Source organism: Trachypithecus francoisi, unplaced genomic scaffold (assembly GCF_009764315.1).
Source record: "Trachypithecus francoisi isolate TF-2019V2 unplaced genomic scaffold, Tfra_2.0 Lachesis_group12, whole genome shotgun sequence".
Classification (NCBI taxonomy): Eukaryota; Metazoa; Chordata; class Mammalia; order Primates; family Cercopithecidae; genus Trachypithecus; species Trachypithecus francoisi.
In genome coordinates, this window is record NW_022681457.1 from 105,167,555 (window position 1) to 105,184,200 (window position 16,646).

Below are 16,646 nucleotides of genomic sequence, written 5' to 3' on the forward strand. Positions count from 1 at the left end.
ACCAGGTCAGCCCACCTGAGAATTTAATCCTAAAGCCAAATTGACACCCAGAGCCACCCTCAAGCCACAGTTAGTAGAGCAAAGACAAGGGGTATTTCCTTGAGAAAGGGGGAAACTTGGTTTGTTGTAGACACTAGCTTTGACCGCTAGAGTTGGGTCAGTATAGAAATACCTGGATCCATGCCAATTACCATAATCACGAGGGCATCCTAGGTTCTTTGGATATGTCAGGAATTTATAGGATCTTATATGCCTTGAAATTAAGGAATCTCTCAGTTATTATTTGGAAATCTTATTATCAGAGAGAAATGTATTACCCGGAGCAATTTGTTCTGATAATACCAGTAATGCCTGGTCAGGGAAGAAGATGTAAACCAGAAGGTCTAACACAGGCCAGTTCTGCCACTTACCAGCCATGTGAGCTTGGGCATTATTTAACTTCTCTGAGCTTCAACTTCCTCACCTGTAAAATGGGGATAATAGTAGCGCCCTCCTCACAGGGTTCTTGTGAGGCCTAAATGAGTTCATGTGTATGTGAAGTGTTTCAGGTGAGCCTGGGACAGAGTAACTAGTCCATAAATATTATTTGTTGTTGTTAGCAATACTGTTCTAATTGTGTTACTACAGACCCTTTTATAGACTATTATAGATCCTATTGCAGTCCATGTGTAGACCCTTTCCCCGGAAAATGGCTTCACACATGTAATTGTTGATGCAATGTTAGGGACTTTGGAGACCTCTCAGATTCTGTGGTCTCCGGAAGGATCTGAGACCCAGGGAAGCCATAGCAACTGTTCAGCCAGGAGACCTGGCTCTTGGTTTGATTCTGCTACTAACCCTCTGTGTGGCCTTGGGCACGTGGCTTTCCCTCCGTGGACACCAGCACACATTTTTGTTTTTTACCTATACAATTAAGGGGTTGAATGATACGTAGATTTCTTTTGACTGTAAAGTTTTGTGTTTCTGGGAGGTGAGTTCATTACTAGGCCCACTAACATGACTCTTTGCAGCTGAGGTCTAGAGTGTGACGTACCACCCTTCCCACCCCTCTGCTCCTGGGTCCCCGTCTGAGCCCTAAGGCCACCCAGCTTCCCTCACTTGTTTAGTGACTTCACCTCTCCTCTCTGTGCCTCATTTCTTCATCTCTTACATGAGGATAATGGTAGTATCGCCGTCATAGCGTTGTTGAGAGGATTAAATTACTTAACACATATCAAAAGCTGGGACCTGTGCTTGGCACATAGTAGAGTCTCAGCAGATGGGAGCTAATGAGCTGCTGGGGTTGATACTGCTCACATAGGCCAGCTGCAATGGCTCACATCTTAATCCCAGCACTTTGGGAGGCTGAGGCGGGTGGATCACCAGAGGTCAGGAGTTTGAGACCAGCCTTACCAACATGGTGAAACCCCGTCTCTACTAAAAATACAAAAATTAGCTGGGTGTGATGGCACATGCCTGTAATCCCAGCTACTCAGGAGGCTGAGGCAGGAGAATCACTTGAACCCAGGAGGCGGAGGTTGCAGTGAGCCAAAATCATGCCATTGTACTCCAGCCTGGGCAACAAGAGTGAAACTCCATCTCATAAGAAAAAAGAAATTACAGTTAAAAATAAATAAATTAGTAAAGATACTGCTCACATCATAAGAACGTTGCCAGCGTCAGATTTTTCTTTTTTTTTTTTGAGGCAGAGTCTCGCTCTGTCGCCCGAACTGGAGTGCAGTGGCCAGATCTCAGCTCACTGCAAGCTCCGCCTCCCGGGTTTACGCCATTCTCCTGCCTCAGCCTCCCGAGTAGCTGGGACTACAGGCACCCGCCACCTCGCCCGGCTCGTTTTTTTGTATTTTTAGTAGAGATGGGGTTTCACCGTGTTAGCCAGGATGGTCTCGATCTCCTGACCTCATGATCCGCCCATCTCGGCCTCCCAAAGTGCTGGGATTACAGGCTTGAGCCACCGCGCCCGGCCCAGATTTTTCTTGAATGCCTACTAGATGTAGGCACAAGATGCCATCTCTCTCGATCCTCATAACAGCCCCCTAAGTGTTTCACAAATAAAGAAATAAAGTCAGAGGGGTGGCATAACTCAGCCAAGCTCACATGACTGGTCAGCAGCCTCTGATTCGACTACTGTGTCCAGTCTGAATGGCTCTCACTGTGTCCCTCAAGACCTGGCTGGCAGTGGCAGGGTTTCTCCTTTATTCTGAGGAAAACAAGAAAGATAATGATTTTATGGGGCCATCCAGGCCTTTACTGGGAAAGTGTGTGTAGACCTCTCAGTGATAAGCTAGCTCTATCTGTCAGCACAGAAAAAAAGGTGATTTAAAAACAGAAGGTGTGGTGAGGATAAGGACGGGAAGCACCCCCTCATGGGAGAGAAGATGACAGAAAGACTGATTTGTGGTTCTGTGAGACAGGCAATGCAGGCGTCTTGCTCTTCAGGAGGTATCTCTGGCTTCAGCCTGGGATTTGGCCCACATCCGCATGTGGTTTCAGCCTTTGTCTTTGGGCAGCTCACATGGAAAGGGCAACTCAGGTTCGCGTCTTTCTTTTCAACGTGACCGTTGAATGTCTAATCAGCAGGCAGTCAGTGATGAGAGCAAGGCTGTCATTCGGATTTCGTGTTGTTCTCTGAGTGTTAGCGTTGTAAATGTGACTCAGAGCAAACATCTCCCCTTTGCTTTCAGTGTTGAGATTCAATCAGACAATTGAAATAATTGTAAGAGTGTAGTGCTGCAATAATGAACGATGCCTGAGAAAGCTATTTTATGTACAAAACAATTTTTTTTTCTTTTGAGACCAAGTCTCACTCTGTCGCCCAGGCTGGAGCGCAATGGCCCAATCTCGGCTCACTGCAAGCTCCACCTCCCGGGTTCACACTGTTCCTCTGCTTCAGCCTCCTGAGCAGCTGGGACTACAGATGCCTGCCACCACGCCCGGCTAATTTTTTGTATTTTTAGTAGAGGCGGGGTTTCACCGTGTTAGCCAGGATGGTCTCGATCTCCTGACCTCATGATCTGCCTGCCTTGGCCTCCCAAAGTGCTGGGACCACAGGTGCGAGCAACCGTGCCTGGCCCCCAAAACAATTATTAAGAACATGCAAATACTTAAAGACGGAAATAGATTTGCCATTCAGCTGAATGTTAGGAGAGAGTGCCTTAGCCAAGTAACTTTAGGAAAAAATATCTTCTTTTCAAATCAACAAATGCTTATAAACTTTTTGTCAGGGAGATGAGGGAGACAGAGTCTTACTCTGTCACGCAGACTGGAGTGCAGTGGCATGATCTCTGCATCAGTGACTCACTGCAGCCTTGACCTCGCAGGCTCAAGCGATCCTCCCACCTCAGCCTTCCAAGTAGGGTGGACCACAGGCATGCACCACCATGCCCGGCTAATTTTTTTATTTTTGTAGGGACAGGATTTCACCCTGTTGCCCAGGCTGGTGTGGAACTCCTGGACTCAAGGGATCCTCCCACCACAGCCTCCCAAAGTGCTAGGATTACGGGCAAGAGCCACCATGCCCAGCTTATATATTTGTATTTAGCCAACATATCTTTCCTGTACCTCTCTGGTTTTCAGAGATGTGGACAGTGAATTGGGGAGTATATCACCACAACAAGGTGGTCACCTCCAATCCTTGTTGGAATAATTAGGCTCTTTACGAGAAAGATTTCCTGAATACCCTCCAGTTTCCAAGACCAGGGCAAGCTGCTGAGGGTGGGGAGTTGGAAATGGCTTGGTCCATGCTATGAGAGCTTAGCTCAGCAATTTTCAAACTTGAGTTACAGCAGAATCCCTGGAGGAGGAGCTTGTTACCGATACAGAATGTTTATCCTTAGACCCAGAGATTCGCCCCCGGGAAGCTGTGTTTTTAACAGGTACGCCCTGGTGATTCTGATGCCCACCCTCTGCAAATCACTGGTGTAGAATTCCAGGATAATGTGGCACAGAGTCTAGGGGGCCCAGAGTCAGGGCCTCTCAGCAACCTTGGGGTTTTGGCCAGTCTTTCCGGAGGATGTGTCCCACCTCGGCTGACTCCTGAAAGTTGAGTAATGTTGAACTAGTCACAGGAAGGCGGGAAGGTCCTTGATGGCCAGGGACCAGAAGGTGACTAGAGGCAGCTCAGTATTTTCCAAGGGTGATATGTCAGTGAGGAAGTGATTAGTGTTGAAGCTAGAGGGGGAGAGAGGGGTCAGGACACAGAGGGTGTAAGTGTCACAGTGGGGAGAGATGACAGTGTCCTGAAGGCAACCAGGCAGGCAAAGAGGGAAGAGGAGAAAGAGGCAGGTAGTCATGGTTATATTTTTCTATTAATACTTGGCATTGGCCACTGCAGTGTGCTGTCTCATCATCTGTCCATGGGTCATTTGATAGTTACATTTCCTAAGCGAGAAAATCAACACTCAGAAAAATTAGATGATCCAGGAAGTTCATGGCAGAGCTAAGCTCAAACACCTCTTCGCCAGATTTCCAGACTATTTCTAGGCCGTGTTTGTTGAATCAAGATGCCACTGACTCAGTGCCACATCACCTGTCTAGTTGCACAGTCCCATGATGTATCGTCAGCAACTTGAATGTTTTCTTCAGCCTTGAACTCTGCCGAAAGTCAGTAATCTTCAGCCTTCCACTTCGAACTGAATTAAGAGTTATCAATTAAGGGTCAAAGCAGTTAAGGGTCAAAGTATATGCCCAGCCTGTGTTGAGGAGGAAATTATTACAATAATAATGAAGAGAGTGATAATAGCAATAAATATATTGAATAATTACAGGATGGTAGTCACTGTATCTCAGTGTCTCTGTCTCATTTAGTCCTCACAATACCCCTGGAAATTCAGTACTGTTATTATCCCCATTTGTTGGTTGAGGAAATTCAGATGTGACAAATAATTTGTGCATAGTCACAAAGTTATTAAGTGGTTCTGTCCGTTGTGGGGATAGGCTAGGTTTTGCTGCTGTAACAAGTGACCCCCAAATAAATCTCAGCAGCTTACAGGATTAAAGGTGTATTTCTTGTTCATACTATGTGTCCGTTGCAGATTGGCTGTAGCTTGAATTCACATTGTCCTGGTTCTGGGTCCCAGGCTGACAGAGTGACCCCATCTAGATTATTGCTGGTTTTGGGGCAGAGAGAAAGAAGATGAATCACTTTCCTGCACCGGCTTTAAAGATTCTGCCAGTTGTCCCGGCATGGTGGCTCATACCTGTAGTTCCAGCACTTTGGGAGGCTGAGGCAGGTGGATCGCTTGAGCCCAGGAGTTTGAGACCAGCCTGAGCAACATGGCAAAACCCCATGTCTACAAAAAATACAAAACTTAGCCAAGCATGGTGGCACATACCTATAATCCCATCTACTTGGGAGGCTGAGGCAGGAGGATCACTTGAACCTGAGAGATGGAGGTTGCAGTGAGCCAAGATCCCACCAGTGCACTCCAGCTTGGGCGACAGAGCCGAACCTTGTCTCAAAAAAAAGAAAGGGGGAAAAAAAAGATTCTGCCAGAAGTGACACATACCACCTCCACCTACATTTGACTGGCTAAAGCTGGTGCTATGACCACTCAGTTCAACAGGGCAGAGATGCATAATCTTTCTGTAAGAGGGATAACTGAATATGTGGAGAATGGTGACACAGCTACCACAACAGCAGAGCTAGGATTCATGCCTACATCCGCAGAGTTTGAATTCTGACATTAGAACCCTCCATCTTGATGGCCCTCCTGCCTCCCACTATGCTAGATGCACGTGGTTCAGCCTCATCCCACACTACCGATGACGTGAATTTCAATCGTGGAAAACCAGCATCATGATATGCACAGAGATTTTTACTATTGGTTTCTGCTTCTGTGTAGTGAAGTGACTGAGAAACACTGGGCTTTACACTCAGGAGATGCTTAGGAAAAAAATCTGTTGAGGTGAACTGGCAGGGAACCAAAAAGCACAGCAGGTCCCCAGATGCCCAACTGAAATCCCATTTTGTGTATGTATGTATGTATGTATATGGTTCATGAGGAGGGAGATGGGAAGGAAACAGGTACTGGTTGAGCACCTACATTTTTCTGCTCACGGAGATGCAAAAACACAGCACATCATCCATTCTCAATATAACTTTATTGACTGAATGGACGAAGAAGGAATGAAATTAATCCTTACAAACCAACAACTTTATGAGGTAGAAATTAGTATCCGCCTTTTGACAAAAGAGGAAACTGAGGCTTGGGGAGATGCAGCATCGTGATGACATCAGCCCTGATTGCACTGAGTCCTTGCAGTGTGCCCGCCCCTGTGCTAAATGCTTTACAGATAATCTATTACTGGAGCCTCACAGTTCATGGGTAGGTAGGGACTGTTATCCCTTAATTCATCTATAACATGGGTACAATAACCATACTGCTTCTTAGGATAAGATTAACCCTGTGAAGTGCAAAGCCCAGTGGCTGAGATGTAAGAAGCCCTGGGTAAAGATTAACCATTTTTCTTCTTTGATTATCACCATGCTTTGCTATCACTCCACACTGAGTTGTTGTTCAGACTCCAACCTCAGTTCAGAGTTCCCACTTAATAACCTCTCCGTCCCAGCCACAGCAAAGGGGCTAAGGGCTGAATGTCCAATAGGAAAATTGGGCTTCCTGACTCTTGAGTGCTCACAAACATCAGTTCTCAGGGCTCACCTGACCCCAATTCACTCTAAATGTTTTCCTTTTGCTAATTTTTTTGGCATTTCCATTTCAAGTCTGAACAAGTCTAGCTACTGCTCCAAGGCCAAGGTCTCCCATCTTCAAAATGATCATTTTGAAGGAAACTGGTTTCCAAATGTCCCAGAGGGAGGTGGGATCAGATGACAGGGTGGAGGAGAAGGGAGGGGAGGAGGGAGGTGACGGAGTCTGTGATTATCTATTTTGTGCTTCTTCTGGGTCCATCTGTTTAAAGTTCTCTTTTGTGCTTCTCTTGCTATTATTATGATTATTTTTTGTCTTTTTATTATTCAAATTGCAACCCTGTTAGGATGGATCCATTGGGTAAGTAGTACATCCCATACGCTGAGATTCCTCGGCTGGGTTTTAGAATGTTTTCAGCTTTTTAAACCATCAATGGGCTCAGGGTGACTTTGGTCCCTTACTCTGAGCGGCAGAGTAGCTACCCAGCATTGGCCCCTGTTTGAGGGTTGGTGTGGTGGGGATGTCTCAAGGGATCCTGGGCACAGCTGGCCCTAAAGACCACCCTCTTTTCCCTCAGAATGGCCGAGGCATCCCGGAAGAAGAAAGAAAACCGGAGGAAATGGAAGCGTTATTTCCTGATAGGCCTGGCGACTGTCGGAGGCGGAACAGTGATCGGTGAGTCTAGCTGGAGATGGTGGCACAGGTCCGGGTTTTGCAGACAGAAATGATGCCAGGCTGTGGGTGAGAGTGGAGAGTGCAGGGGCTCAGCTGGGAGGTGGCTCCTGGCATGCGGTAGGTAGTCAGTGAGTAGTCAGTATGCTCATCAGCACTGTCAGAAGCTTCCATGGGAGGCATTATTAGGTAGCTGAGGGGTAAAAACTCATCAAGCCACACCTTTTTTTTTTTTTTTGAGACAGTGTCTTGCTCTGTCACCCAGGTTGGAGTGCAGTGGCGCGATCTCGGCTAACTGCAAGCTCTGCCTCCAGGGTTCATGCCGTTCTCCTGTCTTAGCCTCCCAAGTAGCTGGGACTACAGGCACCCGCCAGCACACCCAGCTAATTTTTTGCATTTTTTTTTTTTTTTTTTGAGACGGAGTCTGGCTCTGTCATCCAGGTTGGAGTGCAGTGGCGGGATCTCAGCTCACTGCAAGCTCCGCCTCCTAGGTTTACGCCATTCTCCTGCCTCGGCCTCCCAAGTAGCTGGGACTACAGGTGCCCACCTCGTCGTCCGGCTAGTTTTTTGTATTCTTTAGTAGAGACGGGGTTTCACCGTATTAGCCAGGATGGTCTCGATCTCCTGACCTTGTGATCCGCCCGTCTCGGCCTCCCAAAGTGGTGGGATTACAGGCTTGAGCCACCGCGCCCGGCCTAATTTTTTGTATTTTTAGTAGAGACGAGGTTTCACCATGTTAGCCAGGATGATCTTGATCTCCTGACCTCGTGATCTGCCTGCCTCGGCGTCCCAAAGTGCTGGGATTACAGGCATGAGCCACCACGCCTGGCCACCACATTTTTACTCCCACTTGAAACTGCTGCTTTTCCCACAGGTGTGACCGGAGGTCTCGCTGCACCCCTTGTTGCCGCTGGAGCAGCGACGATTATTGGCAGTGCGGGGGCAGCGGCTCTGGGCTCAGCAGCCGGCATAGCCATCATGACCTCACTGTTCGGTGCAGCTGGAGCTGGCCTGACAGGTAAGGTTCAAAAGGAATGATAGGTTCAGAGGAATTTTCAGCCAGGGTGGCCCAGTTCCTAAAAGAACATGCCTGGATTCTCACCAGTAGTGGCTCCCTGGGAGACAGAGGAGATGTGGCTTTTCTCACTCTGGGTCCCAGCCTTCCCAGAGCTCGCGTGGGTCAGGGTCAGGGCCGAGTTTGAGAAGCTGGCTTTTTTCCCATGCAACTGTGTGTACTTCCTGAGAAAGGCCACAACTGAACCTGCTTCCACCATTCAGAAGTTTCTATGCTTGGGCTTCCTCGTGTTTGGAGAGAACATGGCTGCCCTTCCCCGAGCAGCATCACCTGGGGGAGTTTTTCCAAATGATACCTGTCAGCAGCAGCGCGCCTCCCACTCCCTCTACCCCATCATGCACAGACATTCCTGCTCAACTCCCCAAGAGGAGTTTGCTCCCCTGCTGAGACTCTTGGTCCATTTGATTCGCCGTTACTAAGTGGAGTGTGTTCTACCCCTGCAGTGTGTGGGCAGGAGAAAAGAAACAGAACCAGGGCAGAGCAATGGGTAAGAGCCTGGGCTCTGAGGTCCAAACCAGCTCTTCCGCTTGGGGCCGGCCAGCCTCAGCAGCAGCTTCTTGCTTTCGTCTATAATCAGGGACAATAATGGCACCTACCTTAATGAGTTCAAACACAATGTTGGATGTTTTTCCAGGGGCAGGGCACACAGACGGCCCTCACTGTGTGCATGTGTGAGCACATACAGCCACCCTGATGTTCCCTGGGGCCCCAGTCACCTCCATTCTCTTTCTCGGATCTGGGTCTTTAGGATACAAGATGAAGAAGCGAGTGGGAGCCATTGAAGAGTTCACGTTTCTGCCTCTGACGGAAGGCCGGCAGCTGCACATCACCATCGCCATCACTGGGTGGCTCGCATCCGGCAAATACCGTGAGGACCAGGAGGACCAGAAGTGGAGGGGGATGGGCAGTGGCTGGCCTGGGCCAGACCCTGGGCTAGGTTTTTACCTGGGCTAGGGAGCAGGTATGGGGAGCCCCATTTTGCAGAGGAAGAAACTGAGGCTCAGAGAGGTGAGGTAACTTCATCTCACATCTATCTACCTGCCCATCATCTCTCCATCCATCTATCTACCTACTCAACCACCCACCCACCTGTCCATCCATCCATCCATCCATCCACCCACCCACCTACCCACCCACCCACCCACCCTTCTCCCTATTCACCCATCCGCCCACCCACCTGTTTATGCATCTAGCCACCCAGTTAGCCACCCTTCTATCTATCCATCCATCCATCTACTCTTCTACCTATCTACCTGTCCACCCACTCACCTGTCTACTGACCCATCGACCCATCCATCCATCCACACTTCTACCTATCCACCCATCCAGCCACCCATCCATTCATCCATCCACCCTTCTACCTATCCACCCATCCAGCCACCCACCTGTCTGTCCATCCACCCACCCATCTGCCCAACCATCTATTCATCCATTCACCCATCCACCTATCTGTCCATGTAGCAGTATTTATAAAGTACTGTACTTACCATGTGTCATATACTGAACCAGGTCTTAGGAATTCAGTGGTGAGCAGCACAGCCATGGCCTCTACTCCCATAGAACATACAGCCCAAGATAGAAGACAGACCAAGTAACTAAATGGGAGCTTTATGGATGGCACAATAGGGGAAGCACAGGGTGTTTCTGGGGAAGGTTCTGAAGGAAGTGACATTTAGGCTAAGGGCTAGCTGGGAGTTAGCCCAATAAACCAGGAGCAGAAACTGTATTCCAAGCAAAAGGACAGCAGGTGCAAAGGCCCAGTGGCTTGAAAGAACCAAAAGAGCACAGGATGGCTGCAGCAGGGAGCCAGAAGGCAGGAATGTGGGTGGAGCCAGACCACGCCAGGAGCGTGTGAGCTGTGGCAAGAAGTTTGAATTTGTCCTCAGAGCAAGTGGAAGATAGCAAAGGACTTTAAGCACGTGAGTGAGAGCTCAGTATGTGTTGGCTACATGACCTCAGCAGGTTATGTACCTTCTCTGTATCTCTGCTACTTCATTTGTAAAGTGGAACGAATTATTGCCACCTTTTCAGGATGCTGCAAAGATTAAGTGAGGAAATGCATGAACATCACGTGGTTTCTAGTTGGCATGACGCAAACCTTAGTTCCCTTTGCTGTTCTAATTTGAATATGCATATTTTGGGGGATTCTAGCCAGGGTGGCATTGAGGGCTCACACCATGGTCCACTTGTTGCTTGGCTGACCCCTGCAAGTGCCCAGCAAGAGTCTCAACAAACAACAAACACTACATCCCTTAGAGAAAGAGCAGGGTGGGCGCAGGAATCCTAAACGTCCCAACCTGGCCACTCAGGCATGCCCCCCAAGAGTCTCCTGGGTTCCCAAATCTCTGACCTGAGGACAGAAGTCGCAGATCTGGCAAACCACGCGGAAGAAAGCCAGCGAAAAACGTTTAGAGGTGTCACCAGGCGCCAGGGTCTTACTGGTGTGTGACCGCCAGGCCTCACCCATGCACAGAGGTCACTAGCATTCAGTGAGCGCCTCCTTCACACCTACCCTGAGTCTGGCATTTTACCAGCACAGTAGGAACTTGGTGTGGTTATCTCCTAGAAACCTCATTTCCACCCTCTGAGGTGAGGCTGTTCTGATCCTGAACTGTTGGAAGAGGAACCCTAGAGGAACCCTGGCAGGAGAGTAGCAGATGCAGAATTCAAAGCCAGGTCTCCTGATCCAATGCCCAGGGTTTCTTTTCATTTGTTTTCATTTTACCATGCTACAGGAGGGAGCAAGAACAAGAGCCCAGGTAAAGGAATTTGCAAGTCTGGCCGGCATGGAAAGCAAACTCCTTTCTTCATTTTGCCGCCATTTGTTCAGTTTGCCCCAGGTTAAAGGTCAAGTTCATTTGTGGATGAGGAAGGTCTTCATTGAGCTCCAGCAGTCTAGTATGGTGGGGCACCCAGGGAAAGGACTGGGTAAAATAAATATAATCAAGCTAGAGAAAGTTTCAGAAGGAAAAAATATGTGTTCCTACCTCCTTGAGAGCCAGGAAAAGAAGCCTTATCATCACAAGGTTGCTTTTTCCATGTGATAGGAATAACCAGACTTTCTTTGGCCCACCCCTTTATTAATCTTGATTATGTACAATAAAGATAAAAACTTTGTAGCCAACGACCAAGCCCTTCATATGCACTGGCTCATTTAGCTCCTCACTTCAGTCCAGGGAAGTGGCCATAATTCGCCCTCCCATTTTCCAGATGAGGAAACAGGCTCATAAGGGGTGCCCAGGGTCACCCAGCTAGTCAGGGGCAGGGGCAGGATTCACCCCCATTCTCTCTGGCTCCACACCCCATATTCTTGGCCATGGGACAGCACAATGCAGTAGAGCACTTTACAGTTTATACAACGCCTTTTTATTTTTTTTATTTTTATTTATTTATTTATTTATTTATTTATTTTTTATGACGGAGTCTTGCTCTATCACCAGGCTGGAGTGCAGTTGCGCAATCTCGGCTCACTGCAACCTCTGCCTCCAGGATTCCAGAGATTCTCCTGCCTCAGCCTCCTGAGTAGCTGGAATTACAGGCACGTGCCACCATGCCCAGCTGGTTTTTTATTTTAGTAGAGATGGGGTTTCACCATGTTGGCCAGGATGGTCTCAATCTCTTGATCTCGTGATCTACCCACCTCGCCCTCCCAAAGTATACAACGCCTTTTATGCAGCATCTCATGTGATCCCCACCACACCCGTGAGTCAGATGTTATTATTCCATCCTTACAAATGTGGAAACCAAGGGTCAGAAGGACACTGTGCCTTGCTGTGAGTCACACCAGTGGAAGCCGTCAAGCTGGGTTCCGAACCCAGGCTGACATCAAGCCCGTGCTCCTCGCTGTCCTGGGCCCGTCTCCTCTCTCGGGGCTGACTATCACCTTATCCATAATGAGAGACAATTGATCCCCAAGTTGTTGCTGAGCTGAGACAGGGTCCCCACAGAGGGAGGGGAGCAGCTGTAGGGTTGTCCTTAGGCAGACGTGGCACCCTGCAGGTAAGGGTGAGCTTTGGGGCAGGCAGGTAGAGGCCTGAGGTTGATGCTCAGAACCTGCAGGCCACCCCAGGAAGCTGTCTCCACCCCTCCATTCCCACATGGTGTTTAATGAGCGCTTACTGTGCGTCACATCACCAGGCTTTGGGAATATAGTGTTTGATAACACAGACTGTAGGAGAGGCACACGTCAAACAGGATGCGAAAATAGTGAATAATTACAGACTGTGATAAGAACTTATGGGGAAAAGTGGAGGGTGCATTTGATTTGTCAGAGGAGCCGGGAAGGCTTCCCCATGGAAGAGACAATTGGACTGGAATCTCAAGGACAAGTGGTAGTAATCTAGGGGAACTGATGTACGATCTGGAAGCTCATGAAGGATTTTAGGCAGGAGTGGGAGAAGATTTGTGTTTTGAAAAAGTCACTTGCGCTGGGCGCAGTGGTTCACGCCTATAATTCCAGCACTTTGGGAGGCCGAGGCGGGTGGATCACTTGAGGTCAGGAGTTCGAGACCAGCCTGGCCAATATGAAACCCCGTCTCTACTAGCAATACACAAAAATTAGCTGGGTGTGGTGGTGGGTGCCTATAATCCCAGCTACTCAGGAGGCTGAGGTAGGAGAATCACTTGAACCCAGGAGGCGGAGGTTGCAGTGAGCCAAGATGGTGCCAGTGCACTCCAGACTGGGAAACAAAGCAAAACTCTGTCTCAAAAAAAGAAAAGAAAAACCACTTGGGCCACAAGCAGAAATGCGTGGGGGCCAGATTAGGGGCCCCTCTGTGCTCCTATCCTGAAGGCAGCCAGGTGGGCAAGGAAGGAGGGGATGAGGGTGGTGTCATGGTTATACTTTCCGACTTGGCATTGGCCGCTACAGTGGTGCCGTCTCATCCTCCTTCCATGGGTCATTTGATATTTATATTTTCTCAGTGAGAAAATTGAGGCTCAGGAAAATTGGATGACCCAGGAAGATGATAACAGAGCCAGGCTCAAACACCTCTTCCCCACATTTCTAGCTACCTCCCAGGCCATGTTTGTCAAATCAAGATGCCGCAGACTCACAGCACTACACTGCTTGTCCCATTGTGTGCTCTTGTTGTATGTCCTGAGCAGCTTAATGCCAGAATTATTTCAGTATGAGAGAAAATAATCCTTTACATATATCATAGTTCAAACACACTTCATTCTTATACCTACCCTATGAAGGGAGATAAACCATCTTGCCACTTCACATAGAAGCAAAGCGAGGCTCAAGGTGAGATAGTGATGTGCCCAGGGTCACCTGGCTTCTAGTGAATGCAGGAGCTGGGATTCGAGCCCAGCCTGCTGACTCACGGGGCTGCACAGAGCTCTGTTAGCTCTGCTGACAGCTGCCACTCATTGGCAGGGGGTGGACCTCTTGTCTTCCAACAAGGGTGAGTGGTCCTGGTGCTGCCTGTCTGGGGTGATGGGGTGGGGCATCCTCTGCCACAGACAAGAGAGACTTCACCTACCTGTGATCTCCCCAGGCACCTTCAGTGCCCCGTGGGCCGCCCTGGCCCACAGCCGTGAGCAGTACTGTCTGGCCTGGGAAGCCAAGTACCTGATGGAGCTCGGCAACGCCCTGGAGACCATCCTCAGTGGTCTCGCCAACATGGTGGCCCAGGAGGCTCTAAAGTACACAGTATTGTCTGGTAAGGCCCCCCACCTGCCCCACAACAACAGCATGCCCACTGCCTTCATCCCACAGTGGTACCATAGTTTTACATGCCCAAAGCCCCCAGGGCATGCACCGTGCTGGACTCTAGGAACACTGAGAGGTTAAGGCCGCATTCCTGTCTGGGAGAAGTTTATGATCCCTATGGAGAGAAGACAGGTAAACAGTCAGTCGCATGATCTGTCTGTCAGCTATTGCTGTGCGACAAGCCACCCCAAAACTCTGTGGGATGTTTACTGTAAAGTTCAGGAGGCTGGAGTTGGCGGATCTTAGCTGGGCCTATGGATCAGCTGACCATCCACCAATCAGTGCTGGCCTTGTCTGAGGTGACTCGGCTCTGCTCCATTTGTCTCTCATCCTCCTGCTGGGATGAGCAGGCAAGCCCGTGTCAACGACGGAAGCACAAGAGCCTAGCCCTGATGCACAAGTCCATTTCAAGCCTCATATCTACTAATGTCTTTGGCAAAAAAAGCAAGTAATATGACTGAGTCTAGAAGGGATGGGCAGGGCAGGGGGCCCCACTGCAGAGTTATGAGGCAAAATGGGAGGGTACAAGGTGTGGAGACGAATTGGGGCCCTCTCACACGTGACAAGGGCTTGAGCAGAAGGGATTGAGTCCATATATCAGAAATTCATGAGTTTCAGATTGCTTTGCTCTTTAGCAGTTCGACAGTACTTGGCAAGCTTGCAGGTCCAAGTTAGAGACTGCATGCATTCGTTCCAGCATCTGTTAGCCAGTCACTTCCCTAGTAGGACCCTAGGATGGGGGCCATTCCCTTCATCACTATCTCACTTCCCCAGGCATTGTGGCTGCCCTGACCTGGCCAGCCTCACTCCTCAGTGTCGCCAATGTCATCGACAACCCCTGGGGGGTGTGTCTCCATCGATCAGCAGAGGTTGGCAAGCACCTGGCCCACATCCTTCTTTCCCGGCAGCAGGTATCTGGGAATGGCTGTGTGGGTGTGGCATGGGGCAAGAGGGGAAGTCAGGGACTGACTTGTTCACAGACATCAGCCTTAGAGGCAAGGCTACTTGGAGGAGGGACAAGGCTACTTGGAGGTAACCCAATGGTTTTGGGGGGATGAAGAGTCCTTGCTGCCCCTCCAGTTCAAGTAATGAATGTGTCCTTGGATGAACAGTAAGAATTATAGACTCTGCAGCTCTAGCAGGTATTTGGGTGAGGACTGAATAACAAGGGCATCTGCAGGTAGGAACAAGTCTGGGGGACTCTGGCAGAAGCAAAAGTGGCTCCTGGGTGGCAGCTCTTCATTCAAGCGTTGAGGATAATCGTTGGGCTCATTGGGGCGATATTTCAGTGGAAACCTCTGACTCCGTTTGCAGTGAAGCCAGTAAAGTGAATGAGACCAGGTGCCTCAGCTGGCCACCAGTGGAATTCCCACATGCTGGTAGCCTGGTGGTCCTTCCCAGAAGTGTAAAGCTACTTTGTGATGTCATCCTCGGTGGTCTAAATACCGTGTAAAATGGTTAGGAAGAGACATCATCATAATACTGTTTAAATTTGAATCTAGTAAAGATGTACTTACCAACAGAATAAAACTATCCCCTTCAAAATAAACTCGAGTGAATGGAGACAAAAGCTTGAGAAATCGTACCAGAAATGACTGCCTTTTCAGGATTTGTTTTGGCTGGAAGTGGGAGAAAACCCAAAATAACAATGGCTTAAACAAGGTAGAAGCTTATTTTCCTGGAGAAGCCTAGCAAGGTTGCCTAACAGCCTGCTGTGGTGCAGAGGCCCACGTTCCTGCTACCTTGTTGCTCTGTGATCTTGACCTTGTATCCAAGATGGCATCATCTGAGCTCCAGGGAGCAGGAGAAAGGAAGAACTGAAGAAGAACCAGCAAAGCCTTACAACATTTCAGTTGGTGTCTTGCTGGCCAGAGCCTAGTCACATGACCATTCCTAGCTGCCACAGAAGCTGGGAAATACAGTACTTATTCTAAGTGACGATTAACCCAGCTGAAATTCAATTACTATGGAAAAAAAGGGAGGGATGGATGCTGAGGGACGACAACTAGCAGTTCCTGCCATGCAGGTAAACTGCTTGAGAAACTGGCCACCCCCTTCAATCCCTGTGTCTTTGTCAAAAGAAACAGAAAAGTCCTTTGGCAGGCTTGACTCTAAGGCAAAGGCCAAAGTGGCATTGGCTTAGACAAGATAGAAGTTTGTTCTCTCCCAAGTAACAGTCTGGGTGTCAGCATCTGGGGCAAGCTGATGTGTTCATTTCCTACTGCCACTGTAACAAATTACCACAAACTTACCAGCTGAAAACAGATTTACTATTTTACAGCTCTGGAGGTCAAAAGGCAAAAATGCATGCCTTAGGGAGGATCCCCTTTCCTTGCCTTTGCCAGCTTTCAAAGGCCCCATTCCTTCACCATCAAAGCCAGCAGTGTAACACCTTGAAATCTTTCTATTCCTCAGCTTCCATCATTACATCACCTTCTGTCTAAATGATGCCTCCTGCCTCCCTCTTGTAGGGACGCTTGTGATGACCTTGGCTCCTCCCAGATAATCCAGAATCATCTCCCCATCTGAAGATCCT

General features: G+C 48.9%; 1 protein-coding gene across 12 annotated transcripts in view; it reads left to right on the forward strand.

Moving 5' to 3' along the window:
- TMCO4 (transmembrane and coiled-coil domains 4) overlaps positions 1-16,646 on the forward strand; it is a 125,170-nt gene that overhangs the window by 50,664 nt on the left and 57,860 nt on the right. For 7 of the 12 annotated variants that reach the window (XM_033228062.1, XM_033228051.1, XM_033228055.1 and 4 more), the window contains 6 exons: positions 3,777-3,872; positions 7,225-7,322; positions 8,194-8,337; positions 9,143-9,262; positions 13,896-14,060; positions 14,885-15,021. In XM_033228062.1, the coding sequence (XP_033083953.1) occupies positions 3,777-3,872; positions 7,225-7,322; positions 8,194-8,337; positions 9,143-9,262; positions 13,896-14,060; positions 14,885-15,021 (760 nt within the window). The remainder of the gene's footprint in view (positions 1-3,776; positions 3,873-7,224; positions 7,323-8,193; positions 8,338-9,142; positions 9,263-13,895; positions 14,061-14,884; positions 15,022-16,646) is intronic. The other 5 variants (XM_033228058.1, XM_033228061.1, XM_033228059.1 and 2 more) reach the window with 3 other exon arrangements.